The sequence below is a fragment of the Mustelus asterias genome, chromosome 14, assembly GCF_964213995.1.
Source record: "Mustelus asterias chromosome 14, sMusAst1.hap1.1, whole genome shotgun sequence".
Lineage (NCBI taxonomy): Eukaryota > Metazoa > Chordata > Chondrichthyes > Carcharhiniformes > Triakidae > Mustelus > Mustelus asterias.
Window position 1 is genome coordinate 69,021,318 of NC_135814.1, and position 20,416 is coordinate 69,041,733.

The 20,416-nt window shown below is 43.2% G+C and overlaps 1 protein-coding gene across 1 annotated transcript in view; it reads left to right on the plus strand.

The window, feature by feature from the left end:
• Positions 1–20,416, plus strand: part of ankar (ankyrin and armadillo repeat containing) — a 113,219-nt gene that overhangs the window by 20,690 nt on the left and 72,113 nt on the right. Inside the window, exons 4-6 of the mRNA XM_078227713.1 lie at positions 2,729–2,844; positions 11,959–12,139; positions 17,377–17,599. Of these exons, the coding sequence (XP_078083839.1) occupies positions 2,729–2,844; positions 11,959–12,139; positions 17,377–17,599 (520 nt within the window). The remainder of the gene's footprint in view (positions 1–2,728; positions 2,845–11,958; positions 12,140–17,376; positions 17,600–20,416) is intronic.

Genomic DNA, 20,416 nt, shown 5'->3' on the forward strand with positions numbered 1-20,416 from the left:
GGATGAGAGAGCTTTAAAAGACTTTGGGTGGGATTTTCCAGCCCCCGCCCACTGCCAGTATTATCTAGCCCCACCAACAGTCAGTGGACTTCTGACTGGGTGCCAAATCCTGCCACAAAGTGGCCAGAAAATCAATTTATGTTTTATTAATGTTGATTGTGGGCATTAGAGTGTAGATGGTTAGCTTGATAGTATTCAGTTGATGCTTTGTTTGACTCTTGTATCGTAAAATGTTTTCTGTTTTAAACCACAGAATCAATGTTTCAGTAAATAACTGGGATTTTGGAATTTGTTTGTCAATGTTGCTGATCTCCTATGTGGCATAAAAAATAAGGACTTCCCTTAATAAAGCCTTGGTCAGTTTGTGAACATCCAAGGAGAACATGGAGGCTTCAAGCTACCTTCTGCAGGTGACTCAATCATTATGTGCCAGGGTCCTTGTGTGCCATGTTAAAGCACTCTCCCGTGTATACTGAGCCTTCATCTATCAAAGCCTCATGTAGTCACAGGTCCCTAGCATTGTCAATACCACCTACTGGGGTATCCTTTCAGTTGTCCAATTGAGATTATCAGAAATGGTGGTAGTCACACGCTTTATGTCCCCACCCTCAGTCTCCATGCCCTTTCCACCATTAATATGTCCCACCCTGCCATTACTTTCAACCTCCCCATTGTCTCCTCTTGTTATGTTTCAATTTTCTCCTTTCTTCATTGTCATGTGCAATCAACATCCACATATCCTTCCATCCTGAGAATCCAACCCCTGAAACCTGCCATTCCTCCTTCTGCCCATTCCTGGGCTTGTGTGCATCTCACATCCCCACTAATGACCTTCAACACTCTTTCACATGATATCATCACACTCTCATCCTTCCACCCTGCCAGCTCCCTTTGGCCCTTGCGACCCTCACCGTTTCTTCATGACATATATACCTTCAGTTCACTCCCCAGGAGACCACAATACCCACCCACCAACACTAACAGACCCCTGTCATCCAACGGTAATTCTTGCTGCCTTCCACCTCCCGTTGGGCAGCTGGACAATGCAATCCCATGGCGAAATCCCTGAATAAGGTCTGAAGGTTGAGCAAGATCCCTTGCAAAAGATCCAAGATTGAGCGTGGCTGCTGCTTGGATTATTCCCACTTTCAGGAAGCTGCTTCACAGAGAACCCACATGGTTGAAACTCCAGCTACCTATTGCTGTCTATGGTGCTCCGGGATCCATAGCTGGAGACCTCCAGCTTCTCCTTGGATGTTCACAAGCTGACTAAGGCTTTCTTGAGGTAAATCCAGATTTTTGCATGCCACGTTAGTTCAGCGTGTTCTGGATAGGTGCGTTTTCCAACTGGCATCATGGAAAAATCAGGCATGGGGGGAAGATTCCAGCCAGACATGCACCTGCATCCCATTAGCAGGATGCAAATCCATTTCACAGCGGCCTCTGGTGGGAATTGAAACCCATCATGGAAAGCAACACTGGAAAATCCTGCTGTCATTTCACTTCAATAATGTCCCCCTGCAGACATTGTTGAAGTGAAAGTGATTATTATTACCCAAATTCCCTAATTGTAACAATCAACTCGGGGTGGCACGGTGACACAGTGGTTAGCACTGCTGCCTCTCAGCTCCAGGGACCCAGTTTCGATTCCAGGCTTGGATGACTATCTGTGCGGAGTTTGCATGTTCTCCCCATGTCCATGTGGGTTTCCTTCAGGTGTTCCCGTTTCCTCCTCCAGTCTGAAAGACGTGCTGGTTAGGTGCATTGGCCATGCTAAATTCTCCCTCAGTGTACCTGAACAGGCACTGGAGTGTGGCGATTAGGGGATTTTCACAGTAACTTCATTACTGTGTTAATGTAAGCCTACTTGTGATAATAATAAATAAAATTTGTAATCAATATTTCTTAATTTCCCTGTTGTGTTACTTCTTCTCGGTGGTCTTCAACATCTGCAGCAAGGGTGGAAGCAGTATGCCGATTAGTTGACCCTGTTGCCTTGAATGAGTTCAGTCACGTGGAACTCAGCTGTTCCTACCTCCTTCTGCTCCAGACATGTGTCCATGCAGTGATCACCAATACTAGAGTTCCTATCCACCGAGGTGCATGTCGCTGGGTTGGTCAGGGGCACAGGTGCACATCTCTCCTCCGATTCTCTATCCTGGCTCCTCTCCAGGCTAGGGCTAGAGCTTCTGTTGAGACTAGACTGGATACCTGTGGCTCAGGCCTTGGCCTGTTCCTAGTGGCACCTGTAAGTGAAAGAGGGGAGAGTGAGTGACAGTGTGAGCTGCCTCCAACATGTAGGCACACTTGGCCCTCAGGTTTCGACATCATGCATTAATCTTTACTGGGTGGAAGCCCAAGTGAAAGCTCTCCATCACCGATTGCCTAGACCCACTCCACATTTCTCCTCAAACTCTGTGAGAACCTTCAGATGTGGGCGTACAGTAGTCATGCAGTCCACTGTCCAGTGGGTTGTGTTGGAATGTGAATGTACTAACAATGGATGGCACACGTGAGAAACCACATTTGAGTGAGGAATCAAAGGGTTAATGGCATATTGAAATTATTTCTGCATGAGTGATTGTGTTCAGGAATGATGGGAAAGAGAACAAGAAGTTACAGTGCACAATTTTATATGGAATTTTATTTTGCCAGGTTGAATTCTGTAATACAGTAAATAAATTGTTGATCATTTATGTTCTTTATAATTATCACTGTTTTGCCACAGGCTGCCCTCACTGATATCCAGACCCAGGCTATGTACTATTTGAAACAATTGTTCAAACCTGATATGTTACTCAGGGGTCAACATACCATACCAATTATGAAGTTTGATGGGAAAAGGTGGGTAAGAATCAGGTTTTAAAAAAACATAGTTTTCCTATCATTACAAAACCTGCCTCGTACACTACAGTTTTCATTTACATAAAAGCAAAATACTGCAGATGCTGGAAAGCTGAAATAAAAGCACAAAATGCTGGGTAAACTCAACAGATCTGGCAACATCTGTGGAGAGAGAAACAGAGTTAAAATTTCAAGTCCATATAACTGTTTCTCTCTCCACAGATGCTGCCAGACTTGCTGAGTTTATCCAGCATTTTTATTTTCATTTACATTTTCCTCAGTTTCCTGTTTTTTAGCTCTCTCCCTATCCACATATCCAATTATTCTGTGATCAAAATGATCTGATCACATGTGTCTCCTGGTACTGTTTTTAAATCTAAAATTTGTCCTGATATTGTGACACCAAGCAATGATGAACTGATGGTTTTGTCAAAATGACGTTAATTTTGTCTCAAACTGAAGGAAGCGAACAGAACAATTATTCAATTTAATATACAGTTATTAAAGTGTATTTCCAGCTTAATTGTGTGACTTTTTAAAACTGTTTTTCCCTCAATGATTTGAATGAACATCTCTTCTGAACAGTTATAACAGCCTTTCACCAGGATGATTTAAATATACATGACCAAACAACAAAATTATTGCTGATAAGACACAGATGAGTAGATTTTGCTGAATCAGTTGAGTTTATTTTAAACTTATAGGTTACATCTGTTTCTGTTTGCTCCTAGTTTTTTCCAAGTATTGTACTAACTCATTGAACTAACCCTAATAATTTCTTTCTAATGATATTACCTTTTGCAAATTCTTTGATGATCAAATATAGTCAGTTCATAAACTAATAAAGTTTAATCAGTGGAAGTATATTATAGTCAAACTTCCTAAGCAGACATAAGCCACTTTTACATTGGAGAATTGTAACTAACCAGAGTTGTTCATTCCTCCAGCTGTTAGTCACACTCACAAAGACAAAATTACAGTAACTTAATTGCAGTGTTAATGTAAGCCTACTTGTGACTAATAAATAAACAATCGGATTCACTGAGAACCAGTAGCATCATTAACACACATGACCTCCTTCTGACAGAACCATGCTGACTATCCTTAATTAACCCATGCCTTTCCAAATGGATATTAATCCTCTGCAGAATTTTCTCCAATTCTTTCCCTACCACTGACATGAGACTCACAAGTCTGTAATTTCCTGGTTCATCTCTACCACCTTCTTGAAAAATGGAATCACATTAGCTGTCCTCCAGTCCTCTGGCACTTCCCCCATAGTAAGAAGTTTAACAACACCTGGTGTTGTTAAACTTCTTACTGTGTTTACCCCAGTCCAACGCCGGCATCTCCACATCATGACTTCCCCCATGGACAGAGAGGAATTACAAATTTGTGTCAGAGCCCCTGTAATTTCCTGCCTCATCTCCCAAAGCAGCCTGGGATGTAATTTGTCCGGGCAAGGGGACTTGTCCATTTTTACGTCCATCAGAGCCTCCAATACCTCCCCATTTCCTATGTCAAACTGTGCAAGTTCTACACAGTTTCTCTTCCTGAATTCCGCACTTATGTTCTCCTTTTCCGGAGTAAAGACCGAAGAGAAATATTCATTTAACACCCTTCCGGTATCCTGTGGCTTCAAACACAGATTGCCCCTTTGGTCCTTAATGGGCCCTACTCTTTCCCTGGTTAACCTCTTAGGATTCTCCCTAATCCTGTTCGCAAGTCCTACTTCATGTCCCTTTTTTGCTCTTCAAATTGCTTTCCTAAGTTCCTTCTTGTACTACTCTAGGGCTGCAGCTGTATTGTTCCCTTTGGACTTGCTAAAAGCCTTTCTCTTTTCCTCATCCAGTCCTGAATTGTCCTAGACATCCAGAACATATTGCTCCTACATTTCCCCCTAAAGGGTACATGTTGGACATATATTCTCCCCAGCTCTTTTTGATGCCCCCACTGCTCTGCTGTAGACTTACCTGCAAAGAGCTGTTCCCAGTCAACTTTGGCCAGATCCTGTCTTATTTTAATAAAATCTCTCTTCCCCCAATCCAAAGCCGTCTTTTGCAGGCCATCTTTCTTCTTGTCCATAACAAATTTGAACCACTGATTTCTGAGGTGGTGTACCTCAGGGATCAGTACTGGGTCCACTGTTCTTTGTCTTTTATATTAATGATTTGGATGAGAATATAGGAGGCATGGTTAGTAAGTTTGCAGATGACACTAAGATTGGTGGCATAGTGGACAGTGAAGAAAGTTATCTCCAATTGCAACGGGATCTTGATCAATTGGGCCAGTGAGCTGACGAATGGCAGATGGAGTTTAATTTAGACAAATGCGAGGTGATGCATTTTGGTAGATTGAACCAGGGCAGGACTTACTCAGTTAATGGTAGGGCGTTGGGGAGAGTTGCAGAACAAAGAGATCTGGGGGTACATGTTCATAGCTCCTTGAAAGTGGAGTCACAGGTGGACAGAGTGGTGAAGAAGGCATTCGACATGCTTGGTTTCATTGGTCAGAACATTGAATACAGGAGTTGGAATGTCTTATTGAAGTTGTACAAGACATTGGTAAGGCCACACTTGGAATACTGTGTGCAATTCTGGTCACCCTATTATAGAAAGGATATTATTGAACTAGAAAGAGTGCAGAAAAGATTTACTAGGATGCTACCGGGACTTGATGGATTGAGTTATAAGGAGAGGCTGGATAGACTGGGACTTTTTTCTCGGAAGCGTAGGAGGCTGAGGGGTGATCTTATAGAGATCTATCAAATAATGAGGGGCACAGATCAGCTAGATAGTTAATATCTTTTCCCAAAGGTAGGGGAGTCTAAAACTAGAGGGCATAGGTTTAAGGTGAGAAGGGAGAGATACAGAAGTGTTCAGAGGGGCAATTTTTTCACACAGAGTGGTGAGTGTCTGGAACAAGTTGCCAGAGGTAGTAGTAGAGGTGGGTCCAATTTTGTCTTTTAAAAAGCATTTAGATTGTTACATGGGTACGATGGGTATAGAGGAATATGGGCCAAATGCAGGCAATTGGGATTAGCTGAGGGGTTTTAGAAAAGAAAGGGCGGCATGGATAAGTTGGGCCAAAGGGCCTGTTTCCATGCTGTAAACCTCTATGACTATGACTCTATGACTCATACTATATTGTGGTTGCTATCACTAAAATGCTCTCCTACTGCCACATTGAACATTGTCCGGCTTCATTCCCCAGAACCAGATCCAGCACTGCTCTATCCCATTTTGGACCTTCCACATATTGATACAAAAAACTCCCCTGGATACAATTCAAGAAATGCACCCCCTCCAAAGCCTGAGCACTATGACTATCCCAATTTATGTTGGGAAAGTTGAAATCCCTTCCTATAATTACCCAATTATTACTCTTACACACCTTTGTCTACATATTTCCTCTTCTATTTCCCACTAATTCTTTAGGGGCCTATGATACACTCCCAGTAATGTGGCTACCTCCTTAACATTCCTAAGTTCCAGCCATATAGCCTCGTTTAAAGACCCTTCCAAGATATCATCTCTCTTTATTGCAGTAATTAACTCCTTAAATAATAGTGCTACACCACCTCCCTTTTTATACCCTCCTCTGTCTCGCCTAAAGATCCTATGCCCCGGAATGTTGAGTTGCCAGTCCTGCCCTTCCCTCAACCATGTTTCTGTGATGGCAACAATATCACACGTGTCAATCCACACTTTTATTTCATCCATCTTACCTATTACATTCCTAGCATTAAATTAAAGACCATCAGCCTTGCCTTACTCTCTTGACACTCAACATAGTTGAACTCACTCTGACTTGCTTCCTTTACTATAGCATGATGTGACTCTATTTCACAAATATTCTGCGTCCCTTCCCCATGATGTGGAGATGCTGGCGTTGGACTGGGGTAAGTACAGTAAGCAGACCCTTCCCCATGCCAGACTAATTTAAACTCCTCCCAACAGCACCATCAGAAGTACCCGCAAGGATATTGACCCCAGTGTGGTCAGGTGCAGATCATCATGTTTGTACATGTCCCACCTTCCCCAGAAATGGTCCCAGTGATCCAGGAATCTAAAACCCTCCCTCTTTCACCAACTCTTGAGTCACACATTCATATGTCCTATTTCTATACTCGCTAGCACATGACACCAGGAGTAATCCAGAGATTACAACCATTGAGCTCCTTTTTCATCTACTGCCTAGCTCCCTGAACTCTTGATGCAAGACCTCATTCCTCTCTTCGCCCATATCGTTGGTACCATCTTTGAATCCTGTGCAACATTTAAAGTTGTACCAACAATTAACTTTTAAACAACCATGGACAACAAATCAACAGTACCAGACCAATTTGGATTGATGCAAGGGCTAAGCAAGATGCAAAAGACAATACCCAAACAAACCACACAACAGCAGCAGACAGGCAGAGAACTAGCTGCAAGTGTAAAAATAATTCTTTTTGTAAATGCTGATGCAGTTCCTGAACTGCAACAGCAGGTGGCAGTGCTGAGCCATATGGCTATGATTGAGGGACAGTGAAACCATGAGTAGCACCATTACATAGGAACAAGGAGTGAGAGTAGGCAGTTCAGCCCTTTGAGCCCACTCGCCATTCTATATGATCATGGCTGATCTCCACCTCATCCTAACTCCACTTCCCTGCCTTTTCCCCATAGCCCTTTATCCTGCTTTTGATCAAATATTACAGAACTGGAACAAGTTAAGTCTTTACCAGAGTCAGACCTGGCTAAGGTGAAATGGAAATGAAGAACCATGTCAAAGTTCTATTGCAGTTGGAGAAATAAAAAATAAAAAATAAGATCAGAAAATGTTCATATCACAGCTGAACTGGAAGATTCGAAACACAAGATTCAAGCTGAGTATATTCCTTTGGAAATGCATGCATTGAAGATCTTAATCTTCAATGAACCAAACTGTTCAAGATCTGAACAAACACATATCTGAAGTATCACAAAGGTACACAAAGGCTTTGAAAGAAACAGAAAGATCAAATGTTGAGAAGGAATTTCTGATGGCAAGGTGGCACACTGGTTAGCACTGCTGCCTCACAGCACCAGGAACCCAGGTTCGATTTTCAACCTTGGGTGACTGTCTGTGTGGAGTTTCCCGGTGTCTGCGTGGGTTCCTTCAGGTGCTCCAGTTTCCTCCCAAGTCCAAAAGACGTGCTGGTTTGGTGCATTGGCCATGTTAAATTCTCCCACAGTGTACCCGAACAGACGCCGGAGTGTGGCTACTAGGTGATTTTCACAGTAACTTCATTGCAGTCATAATGTAAGCCTACTTGTCACACTAATAAATTAACTTTCAACTTGATGAATCAGAACGGTTATTTGAATACAGAATTAATAACCAAAACTGATAAAATTCTTGAACTTCGATCCAGTCTGATCAACATGAAGGATGAAATGTGCGGAATGGAAGAGCAAATCCAGACTTTGAAAGCAGACAAGGAAAATTCTAAGAAACAGATTGAGGATCTAAAGTGTGAATTGGAAGAATATAAGGAATAGTCAATGACTGTGGAAGTAACGTTTCAAAAAGAACTGAATGCCCAGGCATATTCATTAAACTTAAATAAGAGTTCTGCAAATAACTCTGAAACAAGGACAACTGAACTTACCATAGTTGTTGTTGAGCTGAATGAAAAGATTCGTGAAAAGATTCATGAAAAGAAAAAAAACTGGAAAATAAAAGATTAATCAAATATTTGGGTAAAACTGTGAAACAAATGGGAATGAAGGTTCCAATTTTGAAATGTAAACTCCCACAACGATCTCCATGAACCCAACAAAGAAAGAAATACTGGGTTTGTCCCACAAATGAACAGAGTGAACACTCTCTCTGGAAAGAATGAGTTAAGCCAGTGGCCCTTGAGCAGACAAGGAGCACTTCAACTCCAATGAGCATAAAAATTGAATTAGAAGAAAACAACCAAGTATCAGAAAGATAACTTATGATGTCACTTCCAAATCAAGAAAGTTTACCCAAATCAACAGAACCTTACACTCCAAATATTTCCAGGACATGATATGGAAAATTCGCCAAGCCTCCAGATCTACCTGAATCTGAAAAGACAGACTTGAGTTGGGGAGGAGGGATACCGTAATGGTAATGTAAATATGTACTGTAAATACATTGGGTAAATACTTAGTGGGGGGGTGCAGTATAGTAAGGGTTAACATTGGACTGGGTACAGTACTGCTTACAGTGTGATGTAGAGGGTCACATGACCAGAGTTTAGAGAGAGTTGTAGTCTGGACAGAGACCTATGCAGAAGCCAATATGGTGTTTGTTCCTAGCTTGGATCTTTACTGTACCTCAATTTCTAGTAGTTAATAAATACTTAGTGTTGAACTACCTGAAACTACAGATACCTTAATTAAACCTAATTAGGCCATCCATAAACCCCAGGCAGCTATTGGCACCACAACTGGTGCCCTCACGACATCAAGTTACTCCTCCTCTGAACAAACAGTGTACCAGCACCTTCTTTATGGAGCTCCAGTCCTCACTGCTGCATTATGTTGAGCAAGGTGCTGCCCACCACTATCATTCTCAATATCTTTCTGGTACATACTGAAGTGTATTCTGTCCAAGCATTGAAAGAGCATCATTGTCATCCTGAATGCTATTTGATGGTATTTCTCCTGCGCATCAATATCTGGGCTCCTAATGGGTGTCATCAGCTAGTCTTTAATGGGTAGCCATTGTCTCCGAGGAACAAGCTGATAACTCTACTTATATATGTGGAGAGCCTAGAAAGACTTGACTGGTGCAATGTGAAAACATCATGGCAGCTCCCTGGGTGTTTATTACAATTGGGCATGATGACCTTTTTGTGTCTGTATACAAGCTGCACATGGAGTGCAAGCCCTTTCTGTTGATGAAGGCCCCAAGGTGATTTGGAGGTGCCTTCATTGCCACACCAGTTTGTCAATGACTTCCTGTAGTTGTGGGAACCCAGTGTGACAAAGTTGAGCACCCACTCATTCCGACTGGTCTCATCATTTGTAAAGTGAACAAATTCCCAAATGGGATCAATTACCTGTGAAACACATTTATAGGCAGCACATTGTGAGATTGTGCAAATATCTCCTGTGGATTCTTGCAAGAAACCAGAGATGAAGAAGTTAAGGGAGGTGATAACCAACATACTCTTCTATTCTTTTTTGTAGCGCACAACCAAGTTGTTTAGATGCACAGCCCTCATAAATATTTTGTGTGGCCGTGCACTGACAGTATCTTAAAAGGGTTAAATTGTGCACCATCTGCACAGGAACTTGCAGGTTGCCATGCAGGCACACAACTTAGAGGGAACATTGGTAGTAACTTTGACAGCCATTGGACATGTGTGCCCACCAGGTCCACTTGGTAGGAGATCTTCTTCAAGGAGGCTGCAAAAGTTCAGCAAACTGACAAGAAAACTGATCCCCTGCCTATAAACCCTGTGTTTCATCTCCTACAAGCTGCACCTTTGTGCTCCCTCCTTGTCACCTGTGGAATGACACATCAGTGAGAAGTCTGCTGCTCCTGTAACTTATCCTGGTCCCCATTTGAGATCCAAGTTTAAGCTGCATCCTTTGGCAGCTAAGAAGTGTAGGTCAAATGCGCAGAACTCCAGGGTAGTCTCCAAAGTCTTGGAAATTTCCTCAAAGATATTGAAAGCGCACACTTGGAACAAGTCCGGCTGGCAAAATCATATCTCTTAAATAAGGAAGCATGTGTGTGGCCTGAGTACTTACAGGATTTTTCACTTGCCATTTGTTCAGCTCCCACAGTTCCCGAGGCCCTCACACTGGGCTTTCACTGATCAGTTCCAGGAAACCTGTGCAAAACTTCCAAACTTCCAAAAGTTCTATTCAAATACCTATTAATTGCCCTTTAATATAATTCAATTGGCAGCCCACCTCTTACATGCAGTCATAGGTGCTGATATTAAAGATGCAAATTGGTAGATTACAGCCTACTTCCAGAGTCAATGTCAATTTCAGCCCTTTTAAGTAGCTGCCCACCGCCAACTTCTCCCATTTTGTTTAGGTTGCAATTACCAGCCAGCAGGCAGTCAAACCATTGTTGTTCTGAAATATCATACATAATGCATACATTGGGCTTCCCTCTTTATGCAATGCAAGTCCATACCAACCCTCTAACTTCCCAGCCTGTCCCCAGAGGGCTGGTAAAATCTCAAACTAGATGACTCAGCACAAACTGAATGTGGGCCAGTAAGGTCGATCCCAGGCTGCAAGGTGAGTCGGGGACGTGTGCAGCAGAAGACCCCTCCTTAGTGGGGGCACCCTTCCTTCAGGGCCCAGTGAGCTCTGGACCTCCATTCCCAACCGCCGACACCCCAATCGCTCGTCTTGCAATCCCCCAGGCCTTCCCTTTTTCCCCATCAACACCCATCACTCTGCTACTCAGATTGGCCAGCAGCTCTCCAAGGCAGGACTTCTTTCTGGTGATAGGTGGAAGTCCCACCTTCATAGAATCATTGAATCCCTTTAGTGCAGAAGGAGGCCATATGCCCCATTGAGTCTGCACCAACTCTTACCTATACCCATAACCCTATCCCCGTAACAAAACGTATTTTACCCCTAATCTATATATATCTTGGGACACTAAGAGTCGATTTATCATGGCCAATCCACCTAATCTGCCCACCTTTGGATTGTAGGATGAACCGGAGCACCTGGAGAAAACACACGCAGACACAAGGCTAACGTACAAACTCTACACAGACAGTTACTCAAGGCTAGAATTGAACCCAGGTCCTTAGGCTGTGAGGCAGCAGTGCTAACCACTGTGCCACCGTGCCGACCTACTGTCAATCAGCACTTATTAGAGCATGAAATGTCATTGGGCCTGCTGAAGTTGGCAGAGATGTGTTCTCCCGCTGACTCTTTATAAGCCCACCACCCTGAAAATGCAGTCCATGAGATTCCTGACCTAAATAGTTTAGTCCCACATTAGGCAGTATGTTTGCCTGCTGGACCTTCAGAAATCTTTTTTTTTCACTTTGATTCTTAGAATGTTTGAAAGTTTATACAGAATTGCACTTTAGTCCATGTTTTAAAATGTCTCGTTTTGATGTTATGTTTACAGCTATTATGTTATCTGTATAGAACTGGAACACTTCCTCAACACATTTCAGAAAGCTCCATGGTGGAAAAGTTTGTGTGAAGCAATCCCTCTGATCAAATCTGAAAGGCTACCATTAAATGGAGTCCAGTTGTTTGAACAATTGGGGAAAAAGTTTGGTCATAAAAAGGCCTTAAAATGCAAGGTACTAGGAAAGTTGTTTTTTTGGTGCACAAAAATACTTAGTAGATATCATTACACATTTTTTTGTATTGCACCTCATGATAATGATAAATACATAATGTTGGCAGCTATTTTCCATGTAATTACTGAAAGACTTTGAACAGTTAGATAGGAGTACAAAGAAGAAGGGTAACCAGGCTTATCAAATGGCACCTTTGATAATTTATTTTTACTATTTCAGTTATGGAAAGTAATTATTTTAGATTTTTAAAATGTGCATTATTTATTGACCATCTATATCACTTTGAGAAGGTGGTGGTGAAGTGTTTTGAACTCTTGCATTTCATGTGGCGAAGGTACTCCATATTTTTGTTAGATGAGGGGGTGGAATTTTTCCGAGAAAATTTTAATTGTTGAACAGCCGAGGAAACGATAAGTTTTCACTGCGATTTTTTCAGCGAGGTAAGGAACGTGAATTTTTGGCACTCTGTGCAAATCAGGCGCTGTCATGCGATTCTCACCAGGAAGGGATGGGTCTAATATTGCCAGTAAAGCCAGCTGCTGAGCTCTTGGGGCACCATTGCACAGGTGCCCTGATCTCCCAGTATGCCGGGAATCTTCTGTCACCCGCCCACCCCATGGACATGACCCCCCCCCTCCCCCATCCCGCCACCCTCAACGGCTATTTCCCCCTGCCCCACAGACATCAGGCCCCCACCCACCCCCTGCAGAGTTCCCCCCGGATCACCACCACCCTCCCTAATCACCACACCCCCATCACCACCACTGCAAATGTTCCCCTGATCGCCACCCCTTCCCCGATCACCAACTATGCAGAGATCCTTCCCATCAACACCCTCCTCCCCAATCACCCATCCCTCTCCCCGATCAACACTCCTGCAGTGTTCTTCCTGATCAGCACCCCTGCAGAGTTGCTCTTGCCTCCCCCTCCCCTAATGGGCAACTGAACAGCCTCTATGTTATCCTCGTCGGAATGAACCCAACGGGCACGTGACTTGCCCAAACTGCTTACAGCTGAACTCCCTTTACAAAGGAGAGCTCCGTATAAGCTTTAACAATGAACACACAGGCAGTCACGCCAGGAAGATGGCAACAAAAAGAAGCACCCCATGGTTTAGTGATGCAGAGCTGGGCTGTCTGCTGGATGCAGAGGAGAAGAGGCAGCAATAATCTACCTCCCCATAGACCGGCAATGATCCAGGGTCAGGCTGGTAATGCAAAATGTCAATGACGACCAGGTCAGTGTGTGCCATGGAAGTGAACATTTGCAAAACCTTCATTTGGAAAATAGATTCAGGTGAAGTTACACAAATGTAAAGTACTTCACAATTCTGTAGAATACTTGGGTAACAGGGCAGACAAGGATGTGTCAAGATTCAAGCAATTAGAAATGCACCCTCAGAACATCTCTGAACTCCAATCCTTTTTAATCCTCGTAATTTATGATAATAAATTCATATCAAATTTGGCAACATTATTGCACCCATTGAGTTAACTCTTGAAGAAGGATATTCTGTGGAATTGGATAAAGGAGTGTGACAATACATCAAAATGGATAGAAGCCAACTTGTAGAGGGTACGATGCTTGTACATTATAATGAGATTAAGCTAGCATGTGATGCCTCTTCTTATAGGATAGGTGTTATGGTCCCTCACGCGTTGGCTAGTGGTGAGGAAAGACCACTGGCATTTGCCTCTCACACCATCAGTGCTAGTGAGTGAAATTATGCTCAGAACATGAAGCGTTGTCCCTGTGAAAGTACCTGTACCTGTACCTGTACCTGTGAAAGTACCTGTCTGCTCATAGTTTCACAAACATAACTGACAACAAACGACTGACAACTATTCTGAATCCAAAGTCTCCAGTACCCTCTTTGGCTGCAGCCCGAATGCAGAGATGGGCTTTGTTTTTGTCTGATATCAGTATGAAATTAAATGCAAATGATTGTGAGATCATTGTAATGCTGATGCGATGTCTAGATTATTGTCTCCATTGGAGAAGGAAGCCAAAAAGGAAAATGTATTTTTCTTTTGGTATTTGGATGAATTGCCAGCCACACCAGATGACATTGAGAGAATAACTCGTAGGGACTCTGATGCACTATCAATCAAGCAAAGACTAGTTTGTATGCTGGAACAAATAGGCTTTTATTCTCAAAAGACTTGGAGCACACCCATGCCGATGAACTGGTCCAGGACTGAGGCAGGGGGTGGGGAGCAGACACCTTTATACCTGCACCAGGGGGGAGGAGTCTCAGGCAGGGCCGGCAGGGGCATGTCCAGGCATGTTACACACACACACACAGGCAATAAGCTAACAGTGGTTTACCGCAGACTCCATGTTGACAAGGGTGTAGATATCACAAATGGGTGACTATCACTGTATTTAGAAATCAAAGCCATTTTTCATGTGTAATAATGAGTTGTCAATTGATAAAGGTTGTGCCATGTGGGTAGCTAGAGTTTTAATCCCTGGAATTTACAAATGGTTGCTCTGTGGTCTTCATGATCAACACTTAGGGGTGTGTTCGATGAGTCTAATGAGGAGCTCTCTTTGGGAGCCAGGGTTAGATAAAGATATAGAGAAACAGTGAAAAAATGTAGTGCATGTCAAGTAGTGGAAAAGAAGCCAACATTGATACCTTTGCAGCTATGGAGCTCTGACGAAGGATCATCCAGACTCAAAACGTTGGCTCTGTTCTCTCTCCAAAGATGCTGTCAGACCTGCTGAGGTTTTCCAGCCTTTTCTGTTTTTGTTTCAGATTCCAACATCCGAAATATTTTGCTTTTATCTGAGAGAAAATGTATTTGACTACCTGGCTTTGAACTTTGTTTGGTGTGTGATGTTGAATTGGAATATGAACTGGGACTGTCTGAGAACCCAACCCTGGTAGGGCCTTAACTTTTCAAGTACTAACTAAGAGATTTACTGTCTGTTTTGGTTTAATTGCACTATTAAATTGCTTAACTATCCGGTCAAATATATAGAGAAGTTAGCACTCAACAAACTCAGTTCTTGGTTGTCTGATTTCTGTATGATTTTTGAAGTAGCTCGTTTATGTGGAACAGGCTTTGCGATAATAAAAATATAGTAAAGTGCTATTTAATTGAACTCCTGTGTTAAAGTGTGCTTAAATTTCCCACCTACAAAGGACCTGCACAACGCAATGTCCTTGCCCTAGTATAACATTCCTCACACTACTACCGGCAGCTGACTTGTTTCTTGGAATACAATCTGGAACATGGTTTTCATAGCTGAAGCCACATTTAGCACAGTCAGTAGAAGAGGAAGTATCAAGACAGAAAGAGAGTCATGATAGGAGATGAGTACCTAAAGAAAGTTATTCCAGTAGAAGTCATGGCATAAACTAGTACAAGTGAAACTCAGAGTTTATATCCAAGTCAGAGTCAGACAGAATGTCTGATGAAATGGAAATTTCAATTGTAGGTAAAGATCAAAATCAGCCTTTGTTGGAGGAAGTTTCTCCTCAGATCAGTCCAAGGTGGGTCAAGGTCTTTCACAAGTTCTGAAGTTTTGGGTCAGGAAAGGAATTTTGTCATAAGAATAGGAAACTATGGTTAAGTTTGAATTGTGAATTAGGGAAAACAAAAAATGTATTACGATTGTAACATCCATGCTTTTCTCAACAGTAACTACGGATGAGAAATATTCATTTAGGATTTCACCCATCCCTTGTGGATCTGTAAGAGGCCCTACTCTCTCACTTGTTACTCTTTTGCCCTTTATGTATTTGTAGAAGCTCTTTGGATTCTCCCTCCCTCAGAGGATTTACCCCCCCCCCCCCCTCCTCCTCCCGACCACCCTGCCCCTGTAGGCCCATCCCGACCCTCCCCCTCCAACCCAATGTCTAAACCCACCCCGCCACGACATCCGACCCCCTGCTGCCACAATGTCCAACACTCGGGCCTGATTTCCCCCCCACCATCTCCAAATCCTATCCATTTACCTTAGACACTTACCTTCTCCTGACCTATAAATTTGAATAGACATTTAAACTTACCTGGTTTTGCGACAGCTGATGCCATAAATATGTAGGTGTGTCCTCTTTCACTTTGATTCTGCTGGATTGCAACTCTGGACCTTGAGGGCTGCTGCAGTGCCTGGTTCTCATCTGGTCTCAGACGGAAAGTTGGCAAGACAGGCACAAAATAAATTTCACGTAAGTAATTGAGCACGGAGTGGCAACCTGGTGCTGATTTCCACTGAGGAAGTTATGGCCCAGAACAGCTCTGAATGTTTGTACTTGCCTTTGCTGGTACTTCTTGTAAGTTATATGTTGTCTCATGAAGAGGTCTAGAGGTCTTTCTGGTTGAACAATAACTGTTCATTATTAACACATAACTGTATACATATATAAAGGATGCAGCCCTGACTAAGTGCTATCTTCATGCCAACTTCTACAGACTCACTATTACATTCAACTTCCTCAGTCCCACCTTAATCCTTACAGTCCTGAATCCCCTAGTACTATTTTGATATTTGTTCTCCTCCAACTTGTTTTTTAAGTTTGGAAGTTTGTAATGAGAAAACATCTAAGATTGGATTCAATTTGCCATTGAGGATCAGTGGTTTCTGACACATAATTATATAAAATGTGCTGCACAGAAACAAGCCATACATTCATAGAATCCCTACAGTGCAGAAGAGGCCATTCGGTCCATCAAGTCTGCACTAACTCTCTGACAGAGTATTTTACCCAGGCCCTCTCCCCCACCCTATTGCTGTAATTAGATGGATAATCCCATCTAATCTATACATTTTGGGACACTAAGGGGCAATTTAACATGTCTAAACCACCTAATCTGCACATTTTTGGAATGTGGGACGAAACCAGAGCACTTGGAGGAAACCCACGCAGACACAGGGAGAACGTGCAAACTCCACACAGACAGTCACCTAAGACCTGAATTGAACCCGGGTCCCTGGAGCTGTGAGGCAGCAGTGCTAACCACTGCGATATTGTGCCATCCCATTATTTGTGCATCAATAATACAAAATATGCATTACAAGGGTTTTTTTTAAATAAGCATTTTATTTTAAGAATGTTGTCCTTGACAAAACAGAGGCAGGTGCCCATCAGTTATAAATGAAAATTTAGACAAAAATTCAAGTAGAACATTTCCCCGATGTTCTGAAATGCAATTCTTGAGGAAGCTGTCCTCCTGTGATGTAAATGTCATGCAATGGTGCTAGTTGCTTTATTTTTTTTCATGCAGGATTTGTACACTGGTCTAATGTCTGCTACTAAAAGTGGACTTGCTGCTGTCTTTCACACATACTGTCAACAGAATCCAATATCCCAACTTGGGGTTGTCGATGAAGCTGGTTATTCACTTGTTCATCATGCTGCTATACATAACCACGTGTCAATTGTTTGTCAGCTGACCACAATACACCTAAAGGTCAACAAACGTCGCAGTGACAAACTGCAAAACCTGGGTAAGCTCCAAAGGTCGGCAAGTTTCTTTGTGATTAGCATCTTCTAGGAAATTAATACTTTCAAAACCAACTTTAATTTGCAAAATATTGAATTCTAAAAAACAAGATAAATGCCAGTACAGTGCAAAGCTTACTTGAAACGTTTTTCAGACAGTAGTGTTACCTCGTTAACGTAAGCAAAATATTCCTTAGTAATTACTTAATGTGCAGACTGTTCATATCATGGAATAACGGGACATAATTGATCCTGCTAATCTCCATCCAGACATCGCCCATAATCTGTGGAATTTGAGCAGTTCAGACGGTAGCACTCCTGCCTTTGAGTCAGGCCCTCAGTTCAAGTCCCAGTCCAGCACTTGTTAGCCATGGGAGGAATGTTCATGCAGCTCAAAGCAGGTTTGTTATCCTGTAAATCCTTCCAACACACTCTGCACACTTAAACAGTGTGAAGAAAAAATAATCCCACTAGTTGCATCTCAGGTATAATGCAGATGGAGTAATAATTAAGAGGGCAAAATTGTACTACATTTATGTCCCCACTGCATTTTAATCTGAATTTGTGGCCGATCTACCATCTACCAGCTGCTGAAACATAGGGCTGCAGCTCTATTCAAAATAATCCTCATGTTACATGCCGTTAAATATCAATAGTTTTCAAAAAGAAAACATAATCATAGAATCCCTACAGTGTAGAAGGAGGCCATTGGGCCCATCGAGTCTGCACCGACCACAATCCCACCCAGGCCCTGTTCCCGTAACCCTACATATTTACCCTGCTAATTCCCTGACACTAGGGTCAATTTAGCACGGCCAATCAACCTAACCCGCACATCTTTGGATTGTGGGAGGAAATCCACACAGACATGAGGAGAATGTGCAAACTCCACACAGACAGTGACCAGAGGCCGGAATTGAACCTGGGTCCCTGGCGCTGTGAGGCAGCAGTGCTGACCACAGTGCCACCATGCTGCCCATAATTTCAAAGGATCTCATGCAAAGTCTTACAGTAGATGTAAAGCAGTGAATTCTGGTAAAATTCTAAATGGGTACCACTGAAAATGGTGTCGAAAGAGTTTTAAAAGTGCCTATCGCTGGCAAGTTGAGGCGCCTTTATGTTTCAGATGGTAGGTCCCTTTAAATATGCAAATCAGGGACTTATAGCATACATATGCCTTTAATTACCATTTTTAAGAGAGAACATCCCTCCAGGCCTCAGAAAGGTCCTGCATGCCTGTTTTGGGACTGTGTTTGCCATCTCTGCCTCGCCTCCTCCTCCACCTTCCACCCCACCCCTGACCCCTCCACTAATCTGTAGATACAACGCATGGAGCAGCAGACATGCTAACAGTCAAGATCCTTGTCCTGGCAGAATTTGAGAAAGCTGCACCTCTGCTGGTCAACTACTTGAGAGTCAAAACCAATCCTACACATTTTGGGCAAAATTTTCCTTCTTTTGTCCAAGTTCCAGTGGCGCCATTCCCCTGGCCAGAATGGAATGAAGCTGCATCCAATTGTGTGCTTGGAGCCTCATTGATTATGCACAAGCAAGTATCTTTCCGAATGACCTGGCGACCTGCCAGGGTTAAGTCCTCTCTCAGTGCCCTCTATCAAACTCTCGTCATGGCATCATCTACACAAATGGCGGCGCTCTTTACGGATCTCACAGACCATTAGTGGGGGACAAATAACAACACTCATTTTCTCATGGACACTTTTACATCGCGACCATCCCATCTATCATGTTGCTCACATGCTCTATGGCCCTTCTGGACAGGGCTCACCATACACAGGGAATATACATTTCACCCAACCTCTGCTCTATCCCCATCATCCACATACCTTTCTTTCATCTTCATACAGTGAAAGCTGACACACAACAAGCGAAAGCGAGACAAGACCAGAGGCAGGATGGCAAAGGTCCTTGTCCTGACAGAATTTGAGAAAGCTGCAGCCGACCTTGTCGAGGAGGATAGGGATCACTCCTGTGGTAACGTAGAGTTTGACCTCTCCCAACAACCTTGAACAGATCTCAGTTCCATCATTTCATCAAATCTTGACACAGTGAGTTAAATATACTCTGATGTATCTCAGTTAATTCACTAAAACTGTAATTAATTTCCTGCAGGCACGGGAAAATCGTGCCAGGCAGGCAACTGAGCAGTACTCTGAGCCCCCAGAGAACATCTGAGGATGAGAGAACTCACAAAGAACCACCACAGTGTGTGCACTCTCCACAAATGCAGAGACACACACCTTGATGGGGCATAGCTCTAGATTAGACCCGTTGTCACTCACTGACACGTCCCCGCAGCAGTCGGAGACAGGGACAGGCCAAATTTCAGACACTCAGAGGGTTGCTGGAGACCAGTTACCCATTGAGTCCCTGTCAGATAATGAGCCACCTCACTGGTGGAGATGCAAAGGCAGACAGCAGAACATCAGGCAGAGGTTTGAGAATCTTTCAACAGGCTAGTGCAAATGATGAAGGAGTCCATCTGCATTCTGTCTAATGTCGTGAAAAGTGGCTCGAGGCCCCAATGGGAAGATTACCATGGAAACCTTGGTCCAGCAGGTCTTGCTGGATTTGCACTCCACCCTGCTCTCCATGGACACACTCTGGTGGGCACCACCAGAATGTAGGCAGCATGGGGATGAGGCATCTTGACCTCCCTCCAAGTGCCCCATTTCCTGCAGGAGTCAAGCCAGAGCCATGGAGGCCTCCACTCAGGTGTGCAGCCATTCAAAGTTCTCTCTGCCTGTGCCCAACTCCAGCAGCACAAGCTGCCGAGGGTACTTTTGCCCCTAAGCAGGAGATCC